This window comes from Sapajus apella, unplaced genomic scaffold (genome assembly GCF_009761245.1).
Source record: "Sapajus apella isolate SASKATOON/1434 unplaced genomic scaffold, GSC_monkey_1.0 scaffold83, whole genome shotgun sequence".
Classification (NCBI taxonomy): domain Eukaryota; kingdom Metazoa; phylum Chordata; class Mammalia; order Primates; family Cebidae; genus Sapajus; species Sapajus apella.
In genome coordinates, this window is record NW_022437023.1 from 5,400,569 (window position 1) to 5,426,564 (window position 25,996).

Sequence of the window (25,996 nt, forward strand, 5' to 3'; positions counted from 1 at the left end):
AAACTTTGAAACCCTTTGGGATCTTGCTAGTCAGTAACCTTTTACCTGATTGTTTCAGTGCCCTTGAAATAATTACTGCATTGGGAGAATGCTTTAAAGAATAATTTCCTAAGTTGTATACTAGTTGAAAAGACATTTAACGTGGTCTCCTTAGGTTTCTGTTCTCGGGTAAATACATACCACATGTCTTATTGACTTGTTACATTGTAGTTTGTACTTAACTCTTTCAGAGAAGAATTCACTTAGGAATTTATTACGGTAGCAAGTGTGGAGATGAATTTTGTTTTAGAAGTTGCTTTTGATTTTACAGTGATACTTGATTGCACTTCAGCACTCAATAAGATGGTAGAGAAAATGGAATCCATTAAGATGGAAGACTTTCTTCATACTCACCGAACAAAACTAGATTGACTTCTTTTTTCTTGCTTTGCTTGCATTCTTGTGTTCTTTCGTTCTTGCTTTCTCTCTTTTTCTCTTTTTCAGAGAGTCTTGTTCGGTTGCCCTGGCTGGAGTGCAGTGGCAGGATCTCGGCTCACTGCAACCTCTGCCTCCCAGGTTCAAGCAATTCTCCTGCCTCAGTCTCCCTAGTAGCTGGGACTATAGGAGTACGCCACCATGCCCAGCTAATTTTTGTATTTTAGTAGAGTCGGGGTTTCGAAGTGTTGACCAGGCTCCTCTTAAACTCCTGACCTCAGGTGATCCACCTGCCGTAGCCTTCCAGAGTGCTGAGATTACAGACATGAGCCACCACGCCTGACCTAGATTTATTTCTGCATGTTAAGAATTTTGTTTAGAATTCTTTTTTTTTTTTTTTTTTTTTTTTTTTTTTTTTTTTTTTTTTTTTGGTGTTTCACTAAAGCTTTTGGTGGAATTTCCTGTTTTGTTCTTTGCGTTTCTGGAATTGCTTGGACAATGGTTGTGCTAATTAATCATGGGTAGAATCTCAGAATGTCACATTTAAGCCTGTAAATACTTTTATTTCTTTTCCTGGGAAAAGACAATGTGGCATGTCAATAATATCAGTAATTAATGTGAAGCTCTTTGCTCTTATCATTGTGATTTATGACTGGCTTACCCCAGAATATGGGAAATGTACAGCAGAAGTCTATTATTCAAATTGATAAAACTGATAGGTAAGTAAAAGAATATGTTAAAGCATGGACTGTTAAAAAGCAATTTGAATGTTTAATTTAAAACATAAATTTACTTGATTTGCATTTTAAATGTAGGTCTAAGACTTTTTCTTTGCATATCAGTCAACTGATTTGAGAACGATACACTGTTTCTGCATAAGCCACACAAATAATACATTGTCTGTGATAGTTTAGCCTAGTAGAAATGTGGCCTCTGAGACCAGGCCTCCTGGACTGCAACCCTCATTCCTTCCTCTTACTAGCATATGGACCAAGGCAAGTTACTTGACAGTTCTGTGCCTCAGTTTCCTCATTTGTAAAATGCAGATAATACCAGTGAGTCAGCAATTGTCAAACATATACTGGTTTAAAATGATTAACCCATTTAATGCTGGTAACTGACATGAAAGTGCCTAAGTAATTGTTAATTAATGTCCAGTTTTTCTTTCATTGACATGAGAATCTAAAGACGTTTGTGAAGCAATCTGAAGGTACTCTTTATAGATTTATAAAATATTTTAATTAAAACATTTTTTAATTTGATAAATATAAATGTGCATGTTTATGGTGTAGAACATGATGTTTTGATACATGTATACATTGTAATGGCTAAATCAAACTAACACCTCACACATCTAACATGTTTTTGGGAGTGGGAACATTTAAAATCTCTTAGCAATTTTCAATAACTATAATCACCATAGGATGGATTTAATCCTCCTAACTGAAATTTTATATCCTTTGATGAACATATCCCTAACCCCCCATTCTGCTCTCTGTTTCTATGAGTTAGACTGTTTTATGTTCTGGACATAAGTGAGATCATGTGGTATTTGTCATTCTGTGTCTGGCTTATTTCACTTAACATGAGGCCCTCCAGGTTCATCCATGTTTTTACAAATGAAAGAATTTCCTTCCCTTTTAAGGCTTAATAGTAATTCTGTTGTGTATATATGTCACATTTTATCCATTGTTCCATTAATGGACACTTAGATTGATTTTCTGTCATGGCTATTGTGAATAATGCTGCAGTGAACATGGGAGTATAGATATCTCTCCAGCATCCTGATTCCATTCCTTTGGATATATACCCAGAAGTGGAATTGCTGGATCAATTCCACTGGTAGTTCTATTTATAATTTTAATATACTGTTTACCATACTGGGTGTACTAATTCCAATCAGTAGTGTATAAAGGTTTCCTTTTTGCCCACATCTTTGCCAACACTGGTTATCTCTTGTCTTTTTAGATAATGGCCATCTAACAGGAGTGAGGTGATACCTGTCCCATTGCAGTTTTAATTTGCATTTTTCTGGTGATTATTAGTGTTGAATACTTTTTCGTGTATCTGTTGGCTATTTGTATGTCATCTTTTGGGAAATGTCTCTTCAGGTCATTCGACTATTTTTTAAATTGGGTTACCTGTTTTCTTGTTGTAGAGTTGAGTTCCTTATATATTTTAGATGTTCAAAGAAGTATGGCCATCAGAAGTATGGTTTGCACATATTCTCTTTCATTCTGGTAGGTTGTGTTTTTACTCTGTTGACTGTTTCCTTTTCTTTGTGTAATCTTTCCAGATTTTCATGGTTTGTGTCCCAGTCTTTAATTTGTCTTGGCCATGCTTAGCAGTATGTCTTTTGATCTGTTCAAAGCAGCCAACACAGATTTCATAGAAATAATACATCCTTTTTGCACTTACTGGTTTGGGTTGTAACTAATTAAATTATCTACAGTTAACAGAACAGGCATAATTATAAGGCAGATTTGGAAACACAAACCACTGGTTCTTGATAGTCATTCAGTTCAACAGGTAGGTGTGGAGATGTGCTTGTATATTGGAAAATAGCTCTACTGCCTGAAATGGCATTTGGCAATCTGTGGTTATGTCAGTCTGTTTATGGCGGGGAGGGGGGGTGGGGGTTCTCACTAGCATAGGTCACTATAGTCAGTTCAGTAGAGCGTTGCCAAGAAAACTTAAAACTTGCTTTCTTTGAAGAGGAGTGTGATGCAGATTCACCTTCTTAGGGTGTCTGCTGTAGGTTAGTTGCTATGGATCTGTTTTTTGGCCAGCTTACAGTGTTTTATCGTGTGTGTGTGTGTGTGTGTGTGTGTGTGTGTGTGTGTGTGTGTAATGGTATAGGTAGCAGATGTTTGTGAGAGGTAGGCTAGGAAGATGGACTGACCTAGGATTATCTAGATCCTCTGAGAACAAGTAGCCATGGCTCAGCACCAGTCCCCAGCACTGAGGAAGGGGACCATGCACTCTGAGTTGAATTATATCAGATGGATCCTGATCCCACTGCTTCTAAATACTTCCACCAGAGTCTTTGGTGGTGGCACACAGAGTATGCTCATTAAGATTGTGAAATGGTATTAAATTGAATAGATGGCTCAATAGAAAAGTTGATTAAATTTCAGAGTACCTGATGGTTTTCGAAAGTTGATGAATATACATATGGCAAGATAATTTTCTAAAGGAAAGTAAATAGTTGTTGAAATTAGGTATGGGAGTAGAGTGCTTGTACTACACGTGAATAGTGCAAAGTATCCCAAAGTGCTGAGAACACCAGTTAAATAATGGTCATTGATAATGCTTTTGTAGTTGGTCCGAGTGTTGTGGTTCATTGTTAAGCGGATAGTGCTTTTGCATTCAAAATCATTGGTAACAAGTCATGTAATTGGAATGGTGCTTATGGAAATTACAGGGCTTCACTGTACTTGGTGTTAGACCTTCACAGTGCAAGCAAATGTTCTGAGTGAGAAAACGGAAAAACTAGTAAATAGTCCTGTAGCTGAATGTTTTAGTAGATACTTAGCTTAGAAATACAAGGAAGTTTAATAATTTTCTTAGTAGATTGTACAGATATTATACAATGTCTGCCTTGCAGATATTGCAGTTTCTGTTCCTGACCACCACAGCATAGCACAAGTTACACAAATGTTTTAGTTTCCGAGTACATATAAAAGTTTTGTTTATACCATACTGTAATCTGTTAAGTAAAATGGCATTATGTCTAAAAAATAGACATACTTTAAAATATACTTTCGATTAAAAATATGCTAACAATCACCTGAACCTTCAGTAAAGCACAACTTTTTGCTGGTAGAGGATCTTGCCTTGATCAAGGTGGTGGTTGCCGAAGGCTGAGTGGGGTCTCTGGCATCTCTGGCAAGTTCCTAAAATAAGACAACAACGAAGTTTTCTGCATCAGTTGCCTCTTTTTCATGAAAGATTTCTCTATAGAATCTAATGCTGTTTGATAGCATTTTACCCAGAGCAGAACTCCTTTCAGAGTTGGAGTCAATCCTCTCAAACCCTGATAAAGCTGCTTTATCAGCTGAGTTTATGTAATATTCTAAATTCTTTGTTTGTTCAACAGTGTTTACAACATCTTCACCAGGACTAGAGTCTATCTCAAGAAACCATTTTCATTACTCATTCATAAGAATCAAATCCTCATTCATTTCGATTTCATTATGACATTGCACTGATTTAGTCACATCTTCAGGCTCTACCTCTGATTCTAGTTCTCGTGCTGTTTGTACCACATCTGCAGTTATTTGCTCCACTGGAACCCCTCAGAACCATCCATGAGAGTTGGAAACAACTTCCAAACTCCTGTGAATGTGGCTTTTTTGACCTCTTCCCATGAATCAAAAATGTTCTTAAGGGCAGCTAGAATGGTGAGTCCTTTCCAGAAAATTTTCTGTTTACTTTGCCAGGATTCATCAGAGGAATCACGGTCTATGGCAGCTATATTCTTTTTTTTTTTTTTTTTTTTTTTTTTTTTTTTTGAGATGAGAGTTTCACTGTTGTCGCCCAGGGTGGAGTGCAATGGCGCAATCTTGGCCCACCGCAACCTCCACCTCCTGGGTTCAGGCGATTCTCCTATCTCACCCTGCTGAATAGGTGGGACTACAGGTGCAGCTCACCATGCCCAGCTAATTTTTTTTTTTTATGTTTAGTAGAGATAGGGTTTTTCCATGTTGACCAGGGCTCCTGACCTTAAGTGATCTGCCCACCGTAGCCTCCCAAAGTGCTGGGATTGCAGATGTGAGTCACTGCGCCTGGCCTGCAGCTATATTCTTATGAAATGTATTTCTTAATAAGACTTGAAAACTGAAATGATTCCTTGATCTGTGGGCTGCAGAATGGATCTTGTGTTTGCAGGCATGAAAACAACATTCATCTTCTTGTACATCTCCATCAGAGCCCATGGGTGACCCACGTGCGTTGTCAGTGAGCCAGCAGTGTTTTCAAAGGGATCTTTTTTCCTGAGCATTAGTTTTCAACAGTGAGCTTAAAATATTCAGTAAACCATCCTATAAACAGCTGTGCTATCTTCCATACCCTGTTGTTCTGTCTCTAGAGCACAGGCAGAGTAGATTTAGCATAGTTTTGTTGTTGTTTTGTTTTTGAGACAGGGTCTCATTCTGTCACCCAGGCTGGAGTGCTGGAGTGCATGCAGTGGCGTAATCTTGGCTAACTGCAACCTCTTCCTCCCATGTTCAAGCAATTCTCATGTCTCAGCCACCTGAGTAGCAGGGATTACAGGTGTGCACCACCACACCTGGGTAATTTTTGTATTTTTAGTAGAAATGGGATTACAGATGTTGGCCAGGCTGATCTCAAAATCCTGGACTCAAGTGATCAGCCTGCCTTGGCCTCCCAAAGTGCTGGGATCACTGGGATCACAGGTATGACACATAATTCTTAAGGGCCCTAGGATTTTTGAAATAGCAGATGATCACTGGCTGCTTAAAGTCACCAGCTGCCCTAGTCCTTAACAAGAGAATCAGCTGGTTCTTTGAAATGTTGAAACCTGGTACTGACTATGCTTTCTAGCTGTAAAGTCCTATGTAGCATCATTTTCTAGCACAAGTCTGTTTCCTTGACATTGAAAATCTGTTGTTTAGTGTAGCCACCTTCATTTTAGCTACATCTTTTGGATAACTTGTTGCAGCTGTACAACAGCATTTGCTGCTTAACCTTGCCTTTTTGTTACCAAGATAGCTTTTTTTAAACTTCATGAACCAACCTCTGCTATCTTCAGACTTCTTTTCTGCAACTTCCTCACTTCTCCCAGCCTTTATAGAATTGAAGAGAATTAGGCTCTTGTTCTGGATTAGGATTTGGGTTTAAGGGAATATTGTGGTTGGTTTGATCTTCTCCCTTGATCACTAAAACTTTCTCCATAGGCGCAATAAGGCTATTTCACCCTCTTATCATTCGTGTGTTCACTGGAGTAGCATTTTAAATTTCCCTCCAGAACTTTTTCTTTACATCCACAACCTGGCTAACTGGCATAAGAGGCCTAGCTTTAGGCCTTTCTTGGCTGTCAACATGCCTTTCTCACTAAGCTTAATGATTTCTAGTTTTTGATTTAAAGAAAGAGACGTGTGACACTTTTTTTTTTTTCCATTGAACACTTAGAGGACATTGTAGCATTATTGGCCTAATTTTAATATTGTCCCAAGAAAATGGGAGAGAGATGGAGGCGTGGCCAATTGGCAGAGTGATCAGAACACACATAACATTTATTGATGAAGTTTGCTCCTGCAATTTCCACAAATGTGTGAAACTTGACTGCATAATCTGTGGTCGTGGGAGACTGCATTTGCACTCTCCCCTGATGCTATGTGGTTTTGTGTTTTTTTTTTTTTTTTTTTTTTTTTTTAGTTTTAAAAAAAAATATTTTTTTGAGACTGAGTTTCGTTCTCGTTGCCCAGGCTGGAGTATAATGATGGGATCTCAGCTCACTACAACCTCCGCCTCCTGGGTCCAAGCGATTCTCCTGTCTCAGCCGCCTGAGTATCTGGGATTACAGGAATATGCCACCACACTTGGCTAATTCTGTATTTTTAGTAGAGGCAGGGTTTCACCATGTTGGTCAGGCTGGTCTCAAACTCCTGACCTCAGGTAATCTGCCTGCCTCAGCCTCCCAAAGTGCTGGGATTACAGACATAAGCCACTGTGCCTGGCCGCTATGTGTTTTTGTTTGTTTGTTTGTTTTTTTTAAACTTAAAAAAGTTTGCTGGCTTGTAAGAACGTAGTTTATGGTGTCCCAAAACAATGACAATAGTAACATTAAAGACACTGATTATAGATCACCATTGTAGATATAATAATAATGAAAATGTTTGAAATATTGCGAACTTTATCAAAATGTGAAACAGATATGAAGTAAACACATGCTGTTGGAACAAAGACTTTCTCAATGCAGGGTTTCCATAAACCCTCAACTTGTAAAAAGTGCAATACCTGCAAAGTGTGGTAAACTACAGTGGTATAAAACAATGTATGTGATATATAATTGCAGTGGTCTCTATCCATGTTTTCACTTTGTGCAGTTTCTGGTACCTGCAGTCAACCATGGTATAAAAGTATTAAATGGAAAACTCCTGAAATAAACATAAGCTTTAAGTTGCACATCATTCTGCATAGCGTGATGGAATCTCATGCTGTCCTGCTCTATCCTGTCCTGGTTGCGAATCATTCCCTTCTCCAGCATATCCACACTTTGTATGCACTATTTGCCTGTTAGTAGCTGTCTTGGTTTTCAGGCAGACTGTCATGGTATCTGTCATGGTATCTCAGTGCTTGTGTTTAAGTAATCCCATTTTACTTAATAATGGCCCCAAAGCACAAACGTAGTGATGCTGAAAGAGTGTTAAAATGGTTCTGTTAATTATTGTTGTTAATCTTTTCTTGTGTCTGATTTATAAATTAGGAAATCTGTTTGTATTGGAAGAACACAATATATATAGAGTTCAGTACTACCCATGATTTCAGGCTTCTGCTGGGAGTCTTGAAATGTATCTCTCAAGGATAATAGGGGATCATTTGTGATATCATTGTGTGATCATAGATTTATGATCACACATTCTATGACTGCAACATAGAATGTTAGTGGTCACTGGTCTAAGTAACTCACTTTATTTTAATGGGTGACAAAATCCAGTTGTGAGGTTCCACCTTCAAGCTAAGCCTTTTCTTCCCAGGTCATTGCTCTTAACACTACCCCTGTAGCAACTGTTTTTACTCTGATGACAGAATTATAAGGGAGTTTACAACAGTGGGAGGAATATGTGTTAGGCATTAGAAATTTATGATTACAGGGGCAGTAAAATATGATACAGAAGAAGCAATAGAATCTCTGGTGATTATAGAACATGAATACTTTAAGTCTTTGGGGCAGAAATAGAAAAGATGTACTCTTGAGTTCGCTTCTGTTTTGAGTTCGCTTCTGTTTCTGTTGTTTTTTTTTTTTTTTTTTGGTGGGAGTTATAACCAGAGAATTTTCTTTTGCAAACTCTGGTCAATCTTGTATTTTGTGATGAATGATTAAAATAGGAAATGAATATTTTGAACTTTGAACTTTACTTGTCAATGAACATTGGACTGGGAATAAGGAAAGCAGTTTATTTTCTGCTGTCACCTTTCAACCATTCCTCATCTAGTTTCAGTGCAGGTGTGGTGTCCTGACCCTTTCACAAACTCCTTGAGAATGTCCTAGTAGATCGATGTAAGGTATAAAATGTTTGGAATTTGAGCAAATGGAAGGTGTTGAGGTACAAATGACGTTTAAAAAATATATGTCAGTGATATTATCTATACATTAAAATTTTTCTTGTATGTGCATATTGCTAGATATTGTTTTCTCCTCCTCCATATTTTGTAGATGTTCTGTTGATATTTTTATCTTACTTGAATGACATGAACAGAACTGTTGCATCGTGTAGTCTTTTTACCTGGATATCCTCCAGCTTCTGGAAGTGCCTTGTGCTTTTCTTTCTCAGTCATATAGCTTCCTTGCTAGCCTGTTTAAACCTTGTACTTTGAACCCTTGTAACTCTATCATCTCCCAGGTTTGTGTCTCATTTGCTGACAAAGAAAGATCTAATAATAATACTTTAGTTTACTTTTCATCTTTCATTAAAATTATGCCTTTGATTTAATTTACCATAAATGTGGATACATGAATGCCTCTCTCTGCAAGCCTGAATTATCTTAATGAGAGTAGATAAGTACACAGTTCCCCAGAATGAAGCAAAAATACTTGCCACTTGTGTAGGACAGGTGAATATTTAATTATTTTGACACACTTTGGGAAAAAAAGTACTCTGAGCTCCATAAATGTTGTCCCTCTATCCCCACTTATTTTCAAAAGCAACATGGTTAGCCAGAAGAAAAATAAGGCCAGAGCATACCTCATTGTTGTCTCTCTTAAATTTGTCATTCTCAGTTTAATTCTCAGATATTTGCTCTTACACTAGGTGGTTGGGAAGTTTTCTGTGTGTTGTTTTCATAACATGAAAAATGCCGTTTTAATAAACCAGTAGAACTACTTAATGTAGTATAGAAAATTTTCAATTTATTCTTTGTACCAAAAATACTTGAGTTGTAATTTGTACATAGTAAAATGTACAATCTTAACATGCACAACTTAATTTTGACAAATGTATATACTCGTGTAGTCATCACCCACATCAAGATATAGAAGATTTTCATCACTCCAGAAAGTGCCCTTGATTGATACAGAATTCTGGAAAAATTTATAAGGTGGTTAAGAATACTTAATTTTTTTCTGTGCTATTTTCTCTACTACGAAAGTGAATACTGCTGAGCACTAGTTTTACTCTAATATAGGGATTGAATGTCCTTAAAGTGTCATATATCTTTGCATATATGAAGAGACCCAGATATAAGACAGTCCTCCATTTTCTCAATAAGAAAAAGTGTTTTGGTTAGCTTGAATACAGAAACTTTTAGGGATGTAGGTGAAATAGTTAAGTATCTGAATCACACATAGATATTCTAAAAATCTTTTTAAAAACTTTATTTTGAGATAATTGTAGATTCACCAGAGGTATAAAAAAGTACAGAGAGATCTTATATATGTGTTCACCCGTTTTGTCCCGATGGTAACTGCATATGCATGTTTAAGGTAATGGATTATATAAAATTATATGTAATTTTATATGCACCTAATACACATTTTAAAATGTTACTTTTCACACTTTGTATTATGAAAAGATTTATTCAGATTCTTCATGTCTGCACAGACATCAGTCTTTAATATTTACCAAATTATTATTTAATATTTGCCAAGCCATTTTAAAAGTTATTAACCATGGTTTTTCAGAGGATATCATATTCATTTTATTTTTCAGCTTCCAAGTTGTTTGAGATAAAACACTTTAAAATCTGTAAATGTTGCTAACACTGAAAAATTTATCCTAAGCCACAAGAATTCATTCATGTAACATTAGGAGAATCGTCATCATCTTGATGTCATTTGTGATCTTCCTCACATTTTGAGGCTATTTTACTGCATTGCTTGCTAGAAGATCTTCAAAGGCCTTCTTCAGTGGCAGCTACTATTGATAATCACTTTTCAGAAAAAAGTTTTAAAATTGTGTTTAAAACTGTATTCTCCCCTCCTTATAAAACTGGTTTGGTATAGTAGCCCTGACAAAGTATCCAAGACTAGAGATGGCTTGACATCCTTCCATACCTCAGTGTCTCTGACTAGTAATACGAACTTCACTGTCTCAGCCATTTCACAGACTCTTAATTGGAGAGATACCTCTGGGACTGTGACTCTACTTTCCTCTTTTGAAATCCCAACCACCATTCATTTCCCTGGGCACAACTGCATGCTTGGATTTCTCTTTCTAACTTCCAGTTTTTTGTTTTGTTTTGTTTTGTTTTTAAAGCTTTTTCTTTTTTTGGCCCTTGTTAGTATTTACTATAAAATAATTGGTGTCGGGCCGGGCGCGGTGGCTCAAGCCTGTAATCCCAGCACTGTGGGAGGCCGAGGCGGGTGGATCACGAGGTCAAGAGATCGAGACCATCCTGGTCAACATGGTGAAACCCCGTCTCTACTAAAAATACAAAAAATGAGCTGGGCATGGTGGTGCGTGCCTGTAATCCCAGCGACTCAGGAGGCTGGGGCAGGAGAATTGCCTGAACCTGGGAGGCGGAGGTTGCGGTGAGCCGAGATCGCGCCATTGCACTCCAGCCTGGGTAACAAGAGCGAAACTCCGTCTCAAAAAAAAAAAAAAAAATTGGTGTCTGCCTTAAAAGTAATGATTTAATTGTAAAGCAATTCTTTCTTTCTGAAAGGTAATTTTAGGGAAGAAAACCTTATGTTTGGGGATATATGGTGGGACAGCTGCAATCATTCTATGTGTAGGGTGTGTTAGAGTTGATAACCTCATTAAGTTTCTTGTATGTGGAAAAATTATTTGGCATTTTTATTCACTTCATTGTATTTTTTTCTCCTTTTCTACTATGGCTTTCATTCATATATTTTAATTTCTTCTTCTTTTTCTTTTGACTAGTTTATTGATGGCCATGCCTCATCTTGTCCGTAATTGTTAGATGGGGCTGGACTAAGCTTTTAGTAATATATACAGGGCCACACATGATAATGTGACTAGCTTTACATCTATACACTGTAACTTTTAGTGCAAGTACTTAAAACACACAAAATCAGAGGCATTTTGCTCTGGTGTCCTTGAATTTGGGCATAAAATGCTAAAACCACTAGTAATTACAATAACCCACTTGGAACCTAAATTGTTACATTAAAATTAGTTTTTAAAGTGATCAGGATCCATATTGCTATATTATAGAAATAAGTATCCCTTATTAACAGCTCTGTCTTTTCCATTGTAATATTTCCTTAAAAAGAAAATTTGCAGACATTGAGTGATTTAGAGTGTTGTGTAACAGTTTGGACAGGCTGGTTGCACCCTTGAAAGCCTCCTTTGTCATTGCCAGCTAGGATGTCATCTGTTTGAACCAGTCTTTTTCTTGTTTGCCTGGGGTGAGCAGAGAGTGATGATTTAGTAGAGCTGTTGGCTGCTTCTGGCTGCTGTAGGAAGTTAGATTTTCTGGCTATATGTATATGAGGTGGCAAGCAGATTGTTACTAGCCTTTAATACTCTAATTTTACCTCTGAGAAAACTGAGATGATTTTTAGATTGTATTAGGCATTGTGGTTTGTTTTTTCCTTCCTTTCATTTAACACCCCCTTCCTTGCCCCTTTCTCCTTCACTTTGTCCTCTTACCCTTCCCACCGCTTTACTACTTTTTCTGGATTTTTATAAGAGATTGAATTCAGAAATGTGACTAGTTTTTACAGATTGTGTTTTTATAGACTAGTTTTTACAGATGTGACAGTTTTTACAGATTGAGTCCCTTCATTGAAGAAGGAACTCTCTTTGTTGTCTAGTTTTTTTTGGTTTTATGATACATGTCTAGTCTAGAGAAGTTCAGGGATCATAGGACTGGAAGGGCTTGGTATACTTACATGCTGGTACTGATTTTTCTTTATACTCTAATTTTCTTGTGCCCTAGGTTTTTCCTTCCAGTTGGGAAAAAAAGAAAAAAAAAGGTTGTTGAGGAACATTGGTACGGTGTCAGTTGTTTTTTATTTCTATATTTATATTAAAATAGTTTTTTGCAGCGGGACGTGGTGGCTTACGCCTGTAATCCCAGCACTTTGGGAGGCCAAGGCGGGTGGATCATGAGGTCAGGAGATCGAGACCATCCTGGCTAACATGGTGAAACCTTGTCTTTACTAAAAATACAAAAAGTTAGCCAGGCGTGGTGGCGTATGTCTGTAGTCCCAGCTACTTGGGAGGCTGAGGCAGGAGAATCATTTAAAACCTGGGAGGTGGAGGTTTCAGTGAGCTGAGATTGCTCCACTGCACTTCAGCCTGGGTGAGACTGACTCCATCTCAAAAAAAAAAAAAAAAAAAAAGTTTTTTGCATCAGAGTGTTTCTCTCAGTGGGGAGAGATAATAGTCTTGTGTGTTAGTAAAATATTATAAATGTTTCTAGAATTCCCAGAAATTAGGAATGTTACTTTAATTCCCCAAGACGAATTAGCATGAAGGCTAATTTATTTGTCATTAAAAAATTGATATCCTTCCAAGTTGAAAAACATTTTTTTAAAGAAATATTTAACAACATAATCATTTCTGCCATCAAGTAAAAATTAAAAACTACAAATAGTGTCAACCAGGTGCAGTGGCGCCTACCTGTAATCCTAGCACTTTGGGAGGCTGAGCTAGGTGGAACACTTGAGCTCACTAGTCGGAGACCTGCTTGGGCAACATGGCAAAATGCCATCTCTACAACAAAAAAATCAATCAATAAAAAATTATCTGGATATGGTGGCATGCACCTATAGTCCCACTACTTGGGAGCCTGAGGTGGGAGGATGGCTTGAGCCTAGGAGGCAGAGGTTGCAGTGAGCTGAGATCATGTTACTGCACTACAGCCTAGGTGATGGAGCCAGACTTTGTCTCATATGTAAATAAGGAAAATAAACATTGTTGTTAAAGATGTATTGAAAATAATATTAGAACTTACTTGGAAGGTAATTTTGTAATACTTAACCAAAATCATACTTTTTCATCTAGTAAAGTCTCCTCAGAATCAGTCTTAAAGCCATTCAGATACAGATTTATGACTAAATATTTAAGTCCAAAAATGCTCATTATAGCAATATTTATAATAGAAGAAAATTGGGGAAAATGATTTAACATTCAACATTAGTAAGAATGTGACTAAATTATAGTATTAGTATGTAATGGATTATTACAGAGCAACAAGTATGTTTTGAAGAATAAGGCATGAGAACTATTAAATGTAAAATGAAAAAATGCTATCTGTAGACTTTCATTAGGCATTTATGAAATTTTTATATATACAAAAGAAAATAGTCATGCATTGCTTCATAATGGAGACATATTCTGAGAAATGTGCTTAGTCAGTTTCATTGTGCAGACAATGTTGAACGTCATGGAGTGTCCTTACACAAACCTAGGTAGTATAGCCTACTCCACGCCTACACTATATGGCATAGCCTATTGCTCCTAGGCTGCAAACCTGTAGAACATGTTACTATACTGAATGCTGTAGGCGGTTGTATTTGTGTATCTAAACATAGAAAAGGCATGGTAAAAATATGGCATAAAACATAAAAAAGTGACACCTGTCCCAGGCACTTACCATGAATGGAGCTTGCAAGACTGGAAATCATTCTGGGTGAGTCAGTGAATGTGTAGTGAGTGAATGTGAAGCTACTAGGACATTACACTACTGTAGATGTTAGAAAGACTGTACACTTATGTCACACTAAATTTATTTTAAACATTTTCTTTTTTTTTTTTTTCCGAGACGGAGTTTCGCTCTTGTTACCCAGGCTGGAGTGCAATGGCGCGATCTCGGCTTACCGCAACCTCTGCCTCCTGGGTTCAGGCAATTCTCCTGCCTCAGCCTCCTGAGTAGCTGGGATTACAGGCACGCACCACCATGCCCAGCTAATTTTTTTTTTGTATTTTTAGTAGAGACAGGGTTTCACCATGTTGACCAGGATGGTCTCGATCTCTTGACCTCGTGATCCACCCGCCTCGGCCTTCCAAAGTGCTGGGATTACAGGCTTGAGCCACTGCGCCCGGCAAACATTTTCTTTAATAATAAACTAGCCTTAGCTTACTATAATGTTTTTACCTTATAAACTTTAAAAAATTTTGAATTTCTTGGCTGAGCACGGTGGCTTACATCTGTAATCCCAACACGTTGGAAGGCTTAGGCAGGCGGGTCACCTGAGGTTAGGAGTTTGAGATCAGCCTGACCAACATGGAGAAACCCCATCTCTAAAAAAAAAAAAAAAAAAATTAAACTTCTGACACTTTTGTGATCACATTTAGTTTAAAACACAAACACATTGTATAGTTACACAAAAATATTTTCATTATATCCTTATTCTAAGTTTTCTTGATTGATTCATTGACAGAGTCTCACTATATTGCCCAGGCTGGACTCAAAGTGCTGGGCTCAAGTGATCCTTTCTTCTCAGCCTCCTAAGTAGCTGGGACTTTAAATAAAGGTGCATGCCACCAGGCCTGGCACCTTTATTTAAAAAATGTTTTTATTTTATTTTTTGCTTTTAAAGGTTTTTTGTGAAGCACCAACACACAGACATGCATACAATTAGCCTAGGCCTGCACAGAGTCAGGAGCATCACTGTCTTCTGTTTCCACATCTTTTCCTACTGAAAGGTCTTCAGGGGCAGTAACTGGTATGGAGCTATCATCTCATAGGATAACAATGCCTTCTTTTTTTAGTAAGTAGAAGAATTACTAAAATGAGGATAAAAAGTATAGTAAATACACAAACCAGTCACATATTTATCATTTTTTAATCAAGTATTATGTACAATACATAATTGTATGTACTAGACTTTTATATGACTGGCAGCACAGTTGATAATCTGGCAGTGGAGAATGTTCTGTAAACCACAGATTTGTGTATACTGCATCCATACTAGTGAGTCTCTGTAGGATGGGGATGTACCTCTACTTCAAGTGCAGTTAGTTAAAAAAGGCATGTAGGAATTTCTTCATTCTCAGTTCTTCCTTGCATTAGAACTGAAGTAACTGGGAATCTTGGGTTGTTTTCCTATGTGCCTGGAGGGTCAGGGAGGGCGGGAGATGTGCTTTTTCCAGATGAGAAGCTTTACTTTCTCAGGGAGCTGACTTGATTTCCATAGACATTCTTACAAACTACCAGAGTGCTGGTTCTGGACTGGTATATGCCCCTCAGCTTCTATATTGGGGCAGAGGCCCAGGTTTGGCATGATGAATAGAATACAGGTGTTGGAGTTAGACCAGATTAATTCACTTACTAGTTCTGTAATCTTAGGTAAATTATGCACCCTCTTGGGATCTCTGTTTCTTCAATGGTAAAATGGGATTGAAGGCATTTGGTATTATGTCTGTCACATTAGAGGCAGGTAATAAATGTTAGATGCTACCATTAACACAGCTCTTTATCCACTTACTCAGTTTATTCACTTATTGATACTTAATTTTCCTCATTGCTGTTGTATTTATATTAAGCAGAATTCTAAAGGAATATCTACTTGTTGAACAGCATCTTTTTTTTGGGGAAAGAAATATTAACCCCTTTCCCCCATCTTGTGACAATTACTGTTAGGTCTTAGGTTCCAGCATATGGGCAAACAATCAGCATCAGAGAATACTTCCTGAGGGAGGCTTTCTTTAATTGTAAAACTTACTAAAGATGGCAAGGCCGGGCACAGTGGCTCACACTTGTAATCCTAGCACTTTGGGAGGCCGAGGTGGGTGGATCACGAGGTCAGGAGTTCAAGGCTAGCCTGGCCAACATGGTGAAACCCTGTCTCTACTAAAAATACAAACATTAGCCAGATATGGTGGCAGGTGCCTGTAATCCCAGCTACTTGGGAGGCTGAGGTAGAGAATTACTTGAACACGGGAAGAGGAGTTTGCAGTGAGCTGAGATTGCACCACTACACTCCAGTCTGGGTGACAGAGCAAGTCTCTGTCTCAAAAAAAAAAAAAAAGAGGGCAAAAGAAGTTTGGCTTACTTTATTTTTAGGGACAGTTCTGGTCAAAGGCTGAAATATTGGGAATGGAGTTGCTGAGGAATGAGGTTGTAAATAGGTCAGCTTGCCTATCACATAGAGCATTCTAGGAGGTTTTTGGAAGGAGGAGCTATAAGAATGAGTCTGCTTGGGAGAGGATCAGGAAGAGAAACAGCAGTGAGATGAATGTAACAGGAAAGTCATTATTATTTATTATTATTATTTGGAGACAGAGTCTGGCTCTGTTGCCCAAGCTAGAGTACAGTGGTGTGATCTCAGCTCACAGAACCTCTGTTTCCTGGGTTGAAGCAATTCTCATGCTTCAGTCTCCCAAATTGCTGGGATTATAGACATGTGCCACCACTTCCAGCAAATTTTTCTATTTTTAGTAGAGGTGAGGTTTTGCCATGTTACCCAGGCTGGTCTTGAACTCCCAGACGTTCCACCCGCCTCAGCCTCCTATAGTGTTAGGATTACAGGCATGAGCATCCGAACCTGGCCAGAAAAGTCACTGATTGCCCTGGGGTGCTGTAGTTCTAGGTGCTGTGTTGTGAATAAAGGTTGGTGGGTTGGCCTTTGGAATTAGCTTTGACTCAAGGTCAGATATTTTTCTATAGTTATTAGCTTTGTGACCTAGAACAGGCTGCTCACCTCTGTAATGGGGATGAGACTGTCTGTCTTTCATTTCTAAGACTCCCCTCTAAATTGAATAATAACTTGGCAGAGGAGGGGGTAACATGTGTTCCATTACTGGAACACTAAACGTATGAGAATTATTTATATCCTGCCCAAGGTCATCACCCAGTCTCATTGCAAAAATTCAAAAAATTGCAACCTCTGACATAAATAGGTTAAATTATTCATCCCTAGTATCCAGTTGTAAGGTATTTCCTTGTTACAGAAATGCTAATGTGATTTTTTTTTAAAGTGCATTTTAGAAGCAAAGCAATATGGTAATACCCATCTTAGTGATGTTGGGACGATTAATAAGATAATGTATGTTAAATGCCTATCTAAGTTAGTATTCAGTGAATTGTAGCTATTAGTAGTGGATGAAAGGACTAATAATTTAGTCCTTTCAATCAAAAATAATTTGATTGGAGCATCTGAAGAAAGAATTTTAAACAAGAAGGTCATAATGTGACTAGGAGCTGAAATAGGAAAGAGTAAAGTTCAACTAATGTTGTAGAGATAAACGACTGTGTATATGAGGAAGAAGTTTTACCCATTTACAAAGACTTTGTTGTTTATAATGATAACTTTGTATATTTTCCAGTATGAAAGAGGGAATGTGGTAATCACGTGGGTTTGATTTACTCTCATACCATCTTCTGGGCATTTTATAATGTTTCTGAACTTGTTACTATATAAGCTGCTAACATACACCATAAACAAAAGAAAGCATTGGCTAACTTACAGGTAAAAAATAAATATAAAAAACAAGTATTTATGTTTTCATTTTGTTTTTATTTTGTTGTGGGGGGAGTGGTGGCCAGATAGGGACCTGTTATTAATTTATTAGTTCAGTTGCCTGGCCAGAAAGTTCTTTGTCTACATTTCGGACATCTTATGTTTTGATTAGAGTCATACAGAACTTTTAGCTCTTCTTTCTTTCTTTTCTTTTTGTTTGCCCCAGGTCCAGCAAGACTATGAATCTCTGTTCCAAATGCTTTGCTGGTAAGTGCAGAAAAAGGATTTTTTAATTTACTTTCATTTTCTTTCTTTCTTTCTCTGTCTTTTTTTTTTTTTTTTTTTTGGTTGTTTTTAAGACTAAATAATTGGACCCTCCTTTGGATTTATGCATGGGGTTTTGTTTTCTTAGCTTGTGTGAGAAAGCAATTTCACCTTAACAAGGTGAATTCATAATTTGCCTAGGATGGTTGAAATAGTCTTCCTTGAATGAAATTCTATCTCCTGTGTACTTGCACCAAACAACCTTTCCTTGGTTTACTGTTGTTGGTGTATAGTAGAACTGTAAAAATGCGTGTCTTTTAATGGGGTTGTAGATATTCATTGCTTATCTTGACTTGAATGATTAATGGTTAATATTGCTTTATTAATGAGAATATAACAGAAGAATATTTTCATGTTGGAGTCAGAAAGAGAATCACGCTGAGTTAGACCCTTATCAGATCCATCATAGAGGCTGCCGTAGTGGCTCATGCCTATAATCCCAGCACTTGGGGAGGCTGAGACAGGAGGATTGCTTGAGACCAGGAGTTCGAGGCCAGCCTGGGCAACATGGTGAGACCCTGTCTCTATAAAAACCAAAAAACCTCCTGCAAATCCCTTATTGAAATCACCTCGGGTAAGTCACATAGTCTCTTTGGACCTTAGATTCATCATTATAAAACAAAGATTTGGGCTTGATGTGTGCCAAGGGCCTTTTCTAGCTCCCGAGTGGTAATTAGTTAACTCCTAGAATTATGACTCCTTAAACCTTTATGGTTCTTTCCTTTCTTTTTTACTTAAAAAAATAACTTTAGTGATCTATATAAATAAGTCTTTACTAATTAGGATATGCTTAACTTCTTTTTTCATTTTGTCAAAGATAAAGCTGCATACTAGCTTAAATTCTAAGGACAGATTTTCATCAGTAATACACTTTTGCAATAGGGAAGAGAGTCCAGTATGAACTGAAGTCAACTTCAATTTGCAGAGATGACTGGGAGTTTTAAAGGGAGAATGGCAGGGTACTCGTCAGGGCAGATAAACAGGGAATCTGTAGAGTCAAGGAAGTGAAAAATTTAAAAAGATTGGTAAAATATGCTGATTAGGCCAGCTGTGTCTGTTAGCTGGCACTGTGACTGGGGAATAGAGACCCTGTTTTTCCTGATGGTTACATTTTTAAAGAAATGGCTTTCAAGTCCTTGAGAAAGACACTCCTGAGTTGTAGGAGTCTGGCTCAGAGGGACAGAGGAAGGATTCACAGTTGTAAACCCTTTTTAGTTGGTCAGGGCCTATCTGCAGATGTTGGCTAGAACAAACAGTAAATTCTTTGGCAGCCTTGAGCTTTTAAGAGGCAGACACTTTAAGGGAGTCTAGGGTCATCCTAGGGAGGTAACCTTGAGCTGTTAGAAATGTTAGTGTTTAAGTCTTTTAATGTGAAAGGACAGGGTAGACCGAATCATTTGTTTGGAGAGTTCCTGGTTTTTAAAGGCCCAGGTTGAGGCCTGGTCCAAAGAGGGCTCAGAGGAGCCTGGGTAGATTTTTATCAAAGAGATTTTTGTTGTTGTTAATTTTATAACATATACTGTTTGGGCAAGGAAGTAATCATAATGTAAGCTTTAGACCTTTACATTTGTGCCTAAACTAGGGGATAGGTGAGAAGGAATGGGGAGAATTGGGGAAGCTGACGGGTTTTATATATTCAAAATTTGGAATTTGTCAAATAGTTTAGGTTTTTAAAAGAAAAGAAATATTGGTGGATTTTTATGCAGTTTTTAACAGTATTTGTGCCATATTAAAGGACTGTATATGGGCCAGGCGCAGTGGCTCATGCCTGTAGTCCCAGCACTTTGGGAGGCCAAGGTGGGTGGATCAGGAGGTCAAGACCATCTGGCCAACATGGTGAAACCCCATCTCTACAAAAAATACAAAAATTAGCTGGGTATTGTGGCGTGTGCCTATAATCCCAGCTACTCGGAGCCTGAGGCATGAGAATTGTTTGAACCCAGGAGGCAGAGGTTGCGGTGAGTCTTACTACAGCCTGGATGACAAAGGAAGACTCCTTCTGTTTAAAAAAAAAAAAAAAAAGGACTGTATTCTGCACGTTACCTTATGTATCTACAATTATACAGATGTAAAGAAATGCTTCCTCACTGGTGAAAGGTTAACTTTAAAGATGAAAGTGGCAGTGAGACAAAATTTATATGGGCTGAGAACCCCAAATCCCAAATCTGAGATGCTCCAAGGTGCAAATGTTCCAAAATCTGAGAAAAACAAATCCCAAACACTTCTGCTCTCAAGCATTTTGAATAAGGTGTACTCAACCTGTATTAGATTATATATCTGTCTCCACATGGAGACCCCATTGTAAGTCGTGCTTTACTGGCATGGTTTTGGGAGAAGGCCAGACACCTTTGTATAAGGTGGTTCACGTCAAATACCTATAAGGAGCTGTCTTATGCCCTTAACCATAAAGCTAGAATTTAGCCATGGTCTTTGTGTTTCTTTGGACTTGTTACAGTTTTACTTTCTGTGATTATAATTATTTGTCTCTGGAGATCTGTGTCTATTTACTTCATTCATTCATTCATTCATTCATTCATTCAGAGACGGAGTGTTGCTCTGTCACCAGGCTGGAGTGCAGTGGCGCAATCTCGGCTCACTGCAACCTCGGCCTCCTAGGTTCAAGTGATTCTTCCGCCTCAGCCTCCTGAGTTGCTGGGACCACAGGCATGTGCCACCACGCCTGGCTAATTTTTTTGTTATTTTTAGTAGAGATAGGGTTTCACCATGTTGGCCAGGATGGTCTCGATCTCTTGACCTTGTGATCCGCCTGCCTCGGCCTCCCAAAGTGCTGGGATTACAGGCGTGAGCCACCGTGCCTGTCCTACTTACTTTTTATACAGCTTTGCCACTTTGGCTTTAAAAAATATTAGGAGGACATTTTTCAAGTATCTGAAGAAAATATTTTCTTCTTTCCTCTATATTTTTTACCCACACACTACTGCTCTCTCCAGTTGCAGTTGCATGGAATGACCAGTTAATATCCTGCCTGCTGAAAAAGAGTTTTGTGTTCCTTTAGAAATTCAAAAGAAAAGACGTCATTGAACTTTCAAAATACATTTTTTGGTTGTCATCTCAGTATGAACATAAGGAGAGTATAGTGAATGCAGCATTACAGAAGAGGCATGAGTTTGATAAGACAACATCAAGATTACTTTGGCCAAAGCCACTGTGATCTTCAAAGACTCTTTATATTGTAAAATGTACAGCGTACTTTAAAAGATGGAAAAATCACTTTTTAAATAGTTATTGTTTGCCACTAGGTTAAAAATTTTTTTTTCAAGATTCCTTTTCGAAATCTATGTGGTGACAAAATGAGTTTGTTATAACTTGTTTATATAAAATTGAATGAAGTGGGGAAAAAAGTCTTAAAATCTTACGTAGAAAATGTGTTGTAGGTTAGGAACTAGAGGTGTGTGTTTAAGGTTTACTTGGATACTGTTTTGCTGCTGATGAAATATTCTGCTAAGTGGTGAGCACACACCTGCCCCAATAACCATCATTACTTCAGATATTCTCCTTTATAAAATATTCTTGGTATATTTGGATTTAGAGGAAAGGAATAAGAAGGGAAAAGAAGTGAGTATATGCAGAATGAGAGTTGCTAAAACTCATTGAAATGTTAGTTGCTGGTCAACTATATACCAAATAATAATGATTCTGTATATCTGTATATTGTTAGAATGAGAAATATTTGTATCAGACCTTTGCATGTATGTAGAAGAGGCCCGAACCTGGCTGGATTTGCTAAAGACTTGAAGCTCAACCAAAATTTCTCTCTTTGAAATGAGAGAGAGGTGTTTTTTTGTTTTGTTTTGTTTTTTAACATTTCGATGACTGTCTTATTGTTAATCTTGGTTTGGCCTCTATTACCTTTAAAGGCCGAAATGATTTAAGACTGGTTAAAGGAGCTCGCTTGCTTGCGCACTCTCTCACTCGTGCATGCGCACTCTCTCACTCGTGCATGCGCACTCCCCCCCTTCTCCCTCCCTCCCTCCCTCCCTCCCTCCTTCCTTCCTTTCCCTCTCTCTCTCCCTCTCTCCTTCTCCCTGTCCCCCTATCTCTCTGTCTCTGTCTCTCTCTCTCTGTCTCTCGTACTCTCATCTCCCCCCATCCTCTGCCCCTCTCTCTCTCTCTCTCTCTCTCTCTCTCGCCCCCCCCACCCCCCTCTCTTTTTGAGATGGAGTCTGGCTCTGTAGCCCAGGCCAGAGTACAGTGGTGTGATCTCAGCTCACTGCAGACTATGCCTCCCGGGTTCAAGTGATTCTAAAGGAGTTTTCTTCACAAAGACATAGTATGCTTCTTTCTCAGTCTTAAGAGAAAGGCTTTGACCTAGAGTAGAAACCTTTATCATCCAGTATTTTCTATGCCAGGATCACTGGGACACTTACAGTAAGGATTCTGGGGAAGCACCAGGAAATGATTGACTCAAGTATTAGGATTTGAGGCAAAATGGACTTAAAATGCTCATCTAGATTTTCTTTATATGAGGTCATTTAGTCTATTAAAAAAGGTTGGGCACGGTGTCTAATACCTGTAATCCCAGCACTTCAAGAGGGCGGATCATTTGAAGTCAGGAGTTTGAGACCAGCCTAACCAACCTGGTGAAACCCCATCTCTACTAAAAATAGAAGAAATTAGCAGGGCATGGTGCTACATGCCTGTATTCCCAGCTACTTAGGAGGCTGAGGCAGGAGAATCGCTTTTACCCTGTGGGGCGGAGGTTGCAGTGAATCCAGAGCAAGACTCTGTCTCAAAAAAAAAAAAAAAAAAAAGGCAAGACTTAATTTTAGCATACTATATTCTCTCCATTCCTGTAAGAATTCCTATTTGTTACTTTTCTACCTTCCCTATCCCCTTTTCACACATTCTGTGTTTTCTTTTCTTAAACCACAAATGAGTACGTTTGTTTGGAAATACAGATCTGTACCTCTCAAGTTTAAAACTATTCTGTGAGTAGAGAAACCTGAAATTCCTGGAGTTTGGGCAAGGCTTCTCCCACCTTTGAGTTGATAAATAATTCTTCCCAGTCAAGAGTGTTGATTATTTTTATATTATTGCTAAAGAAAGGATTTGCTTAACAGCTTTGCAGTTTGAAGTTATGGAGACTTTCTAAACTATTGAAAAGGATGGTATGTAATTACCCTGGGACACAAGTTATCAATTGATTTTGCCATAAATCTTTTCAATTATCAAAGCTGGTCTGAGGATCTGTTTTGGCCTAATTTTGGCTTTTCTTAACCCCGTTGATAATATTCTACCTGTCATACTATCCTTTCATTAAATATTTTAATATTGTTTTATATATTATTTTACTTAAAAAATAAGTAAATGAATATAGAAAGTAAGAAAATTATGACATAGTTATGGCAAATTGGTTGAAATACTACCTTCTAATGCAGTTTTTCAAACTGGGTATTGTCACTCAGTAGGTAGACAATTTAAAGGGTCATGATTAGCATGTAAAAAATCTGAGTAGAATAGAAAATGTCAGTGTATTGCAAATAGTAAAGTTATTTTGTGAAACCTTTGACTTACATTGAGTTAATTGAAAACACGTGTAATGGGTTGTGATGTAAATATGTATATATTACTGTTACGATTTTAAGTTTGAAACCCAGTGAATTGTAGAAGTATAGCTTTGGAAAATCTTGGGATCTAATCACTTTGTAAAATAGGGAATATTTCATTTGTGTCTTTAGGCAAGAGGTTAATAGTTTCTTGTGATCACTTCTGAGTTTTCGACTAGTTTAGAAGTGAAGCTTAAACTAAACCCAGTAGACTACTACAGTGTTAAAATACATATGAAAAGTCAGGCATAGAGTCAAATGGATATTCCTGCCTCTAACAATGGAATATTTAGTACCTAATTTATGATGACCTTTTGTTCTACCATATTGAAGGGCAGCTATCATTAAAGCAGTGCTTTTCACAGAATGGTTTTGCTGACCTGCATCTGTGGATGGCAGAAGCATCAAAGAGAATGATTACAAGTCGGGAAGGCAGAAATTTAAAAATATCTGACTGCAGTAACTCCTATACTAATGTGACATCATCTCTATCCCCCATAAACCCTTGGAAATACTAGTTTTGGAGGAAGAGAGAAGTCTGGTGACTAGGAAGTAGCTATAACCTATTGATCATTGTATACTTTATAAGGCACTGATCAGAAGATATGTTTCAAGGAATGGAAGGTTGTTTGAGTAGCACGGATGACAGATGCTTATCTTTTTTTTTGGAGACGGAGTTTCGCTCTTGTTACCCAGGCTGGAGTGCAATGGCGCGATCTCGGCTCACCGCAACCTCCGCCTCCTGGGTTCAGGCAATTCTCCTGCCTCAGCCTCCTGAGTAGCTGGGATTACAGGCACACGCCACCATGCCCAGCTAATTTTTTGTAGTTTTAGTAGAGACGGGGTTTCACCATGTTGACCAGGATTGTCTCGATCTCTTGACCTCGTGATCCACCCGCCTCGGCCTCCCAAAGTGCTGGGATTACAGGCTTGAGCCACCGCGCCCGGCGCTGACAGATGCTTATCTTAAGGCAAACTGAATATATGTTACACAGTGTACAAAATTCCCTTTGGTTTGGTGGACTTTTGAATGTGTTCGTATTTAATTTTTAATAAACTGTAGACATATTTAAATATTAAGACTAACTTAAATTTGCTATCTGATGTGATTCACATATCATGTACAAGTGTATGGTTACATGAGATAAACCTGGAAGATGACATGTGAAAAATTTAATTTTGGTAGCCTCAGGGTAAGAGTTACTGGGGAGCTTTAAATTTTAATTTTGTCTGTATTTTCAGATTTAAGTATTAATGTAATTGCACAAATTACACATTTTTAAAAAGTGAAGTGAATTTATAAAATCCAAAAGTGGTTTGTTTCTTTCTGGAATGAGCAAAATAAAATTAGCTATAGCCTGAAGCATAGGGTATCTAAATGTTGACATCCAAGGTGAGTGGCATAACAATGCCAGGGTAAAATGGTAGGTAAATCAAAATGCTAATGTTTTTCTTGAGAGCGACTTGAGTTTCATTATAGTTCCCAGAAGAGAATAACAAATTCTCATTTCATACCAAGTAAATTAAAATATTTCCTATGAACTTGCAACTTAGTGGTTGGAGTTACACACTAATCTCTTTCCTGCTTCCATCTCCTGTTAGAATGCCAGAGTAAAAGTGATCCGATTCTAGTCACTTTCGAAAGTGAAGAGTTGTAGGTTACAGCCGAATTTTGAGGCTCTACAAGAAGAGGAACAGACTGAGTCTGACAGATTTTAAGCTCTTCTTATATATGTTTTATTTTAGAAATGTAGGAACTGTGCACAAATAATTTAGAAACAAATTACCGATTCCAATGCAAAAAATTTGGCAGGATAGTGGAGAATTTGTAAGCTTGTCATACCTTGATTTTTTAAATTCACCTTTCCCCAAAAGAAAGCAGCTGCTGCTCTTAGGACAAAGTGTTTGAATAGAGTATTCCTGCTTTTGTAATCTTTTTGACTTGATTGCTGTTGTATACTCTTTGATTTCTTCAAAGCCAAAAGCCCAAGAGGGATTTCTCAAGTGTTACACACACATTTTGGTCATATGTTTGTTAAAAAGGGACAGTTCAACTCATCAGGCTCTCCTTAACCATTATGTGTCTGTTGGTAGGTATCTGTTGAATCGTTGGGTGTCTGAAATTCAGAATATC

The 25,996-nt window shown here is 37.9% G+C and overlaps 1 protein-coding gene across 2 annotated transcripts in view; it reads left to right on the top strand.

The window, feature by feature from the left end:
* ZFAND3 (zinc finger AN1-type containing 3) overlaps positions 1-25,996 on the top strand; it is a 340,250-nt gene that overhangs the window by 87,772 nt on the left and 226,482 nt on the right. For both annotated transcript variants that reach the window (XM_032253333.1, XM_032253331.1), the window contains exon 2: positions 18,198-18,238. In XM_032253333.1, the coding sequence (XP_032109224.1) occupies positions 18,198-18,238 (41 nt within the window). The remainder of the gene's footprint in view (positions 1-18,197; positions 18,239-25,996) is intronic.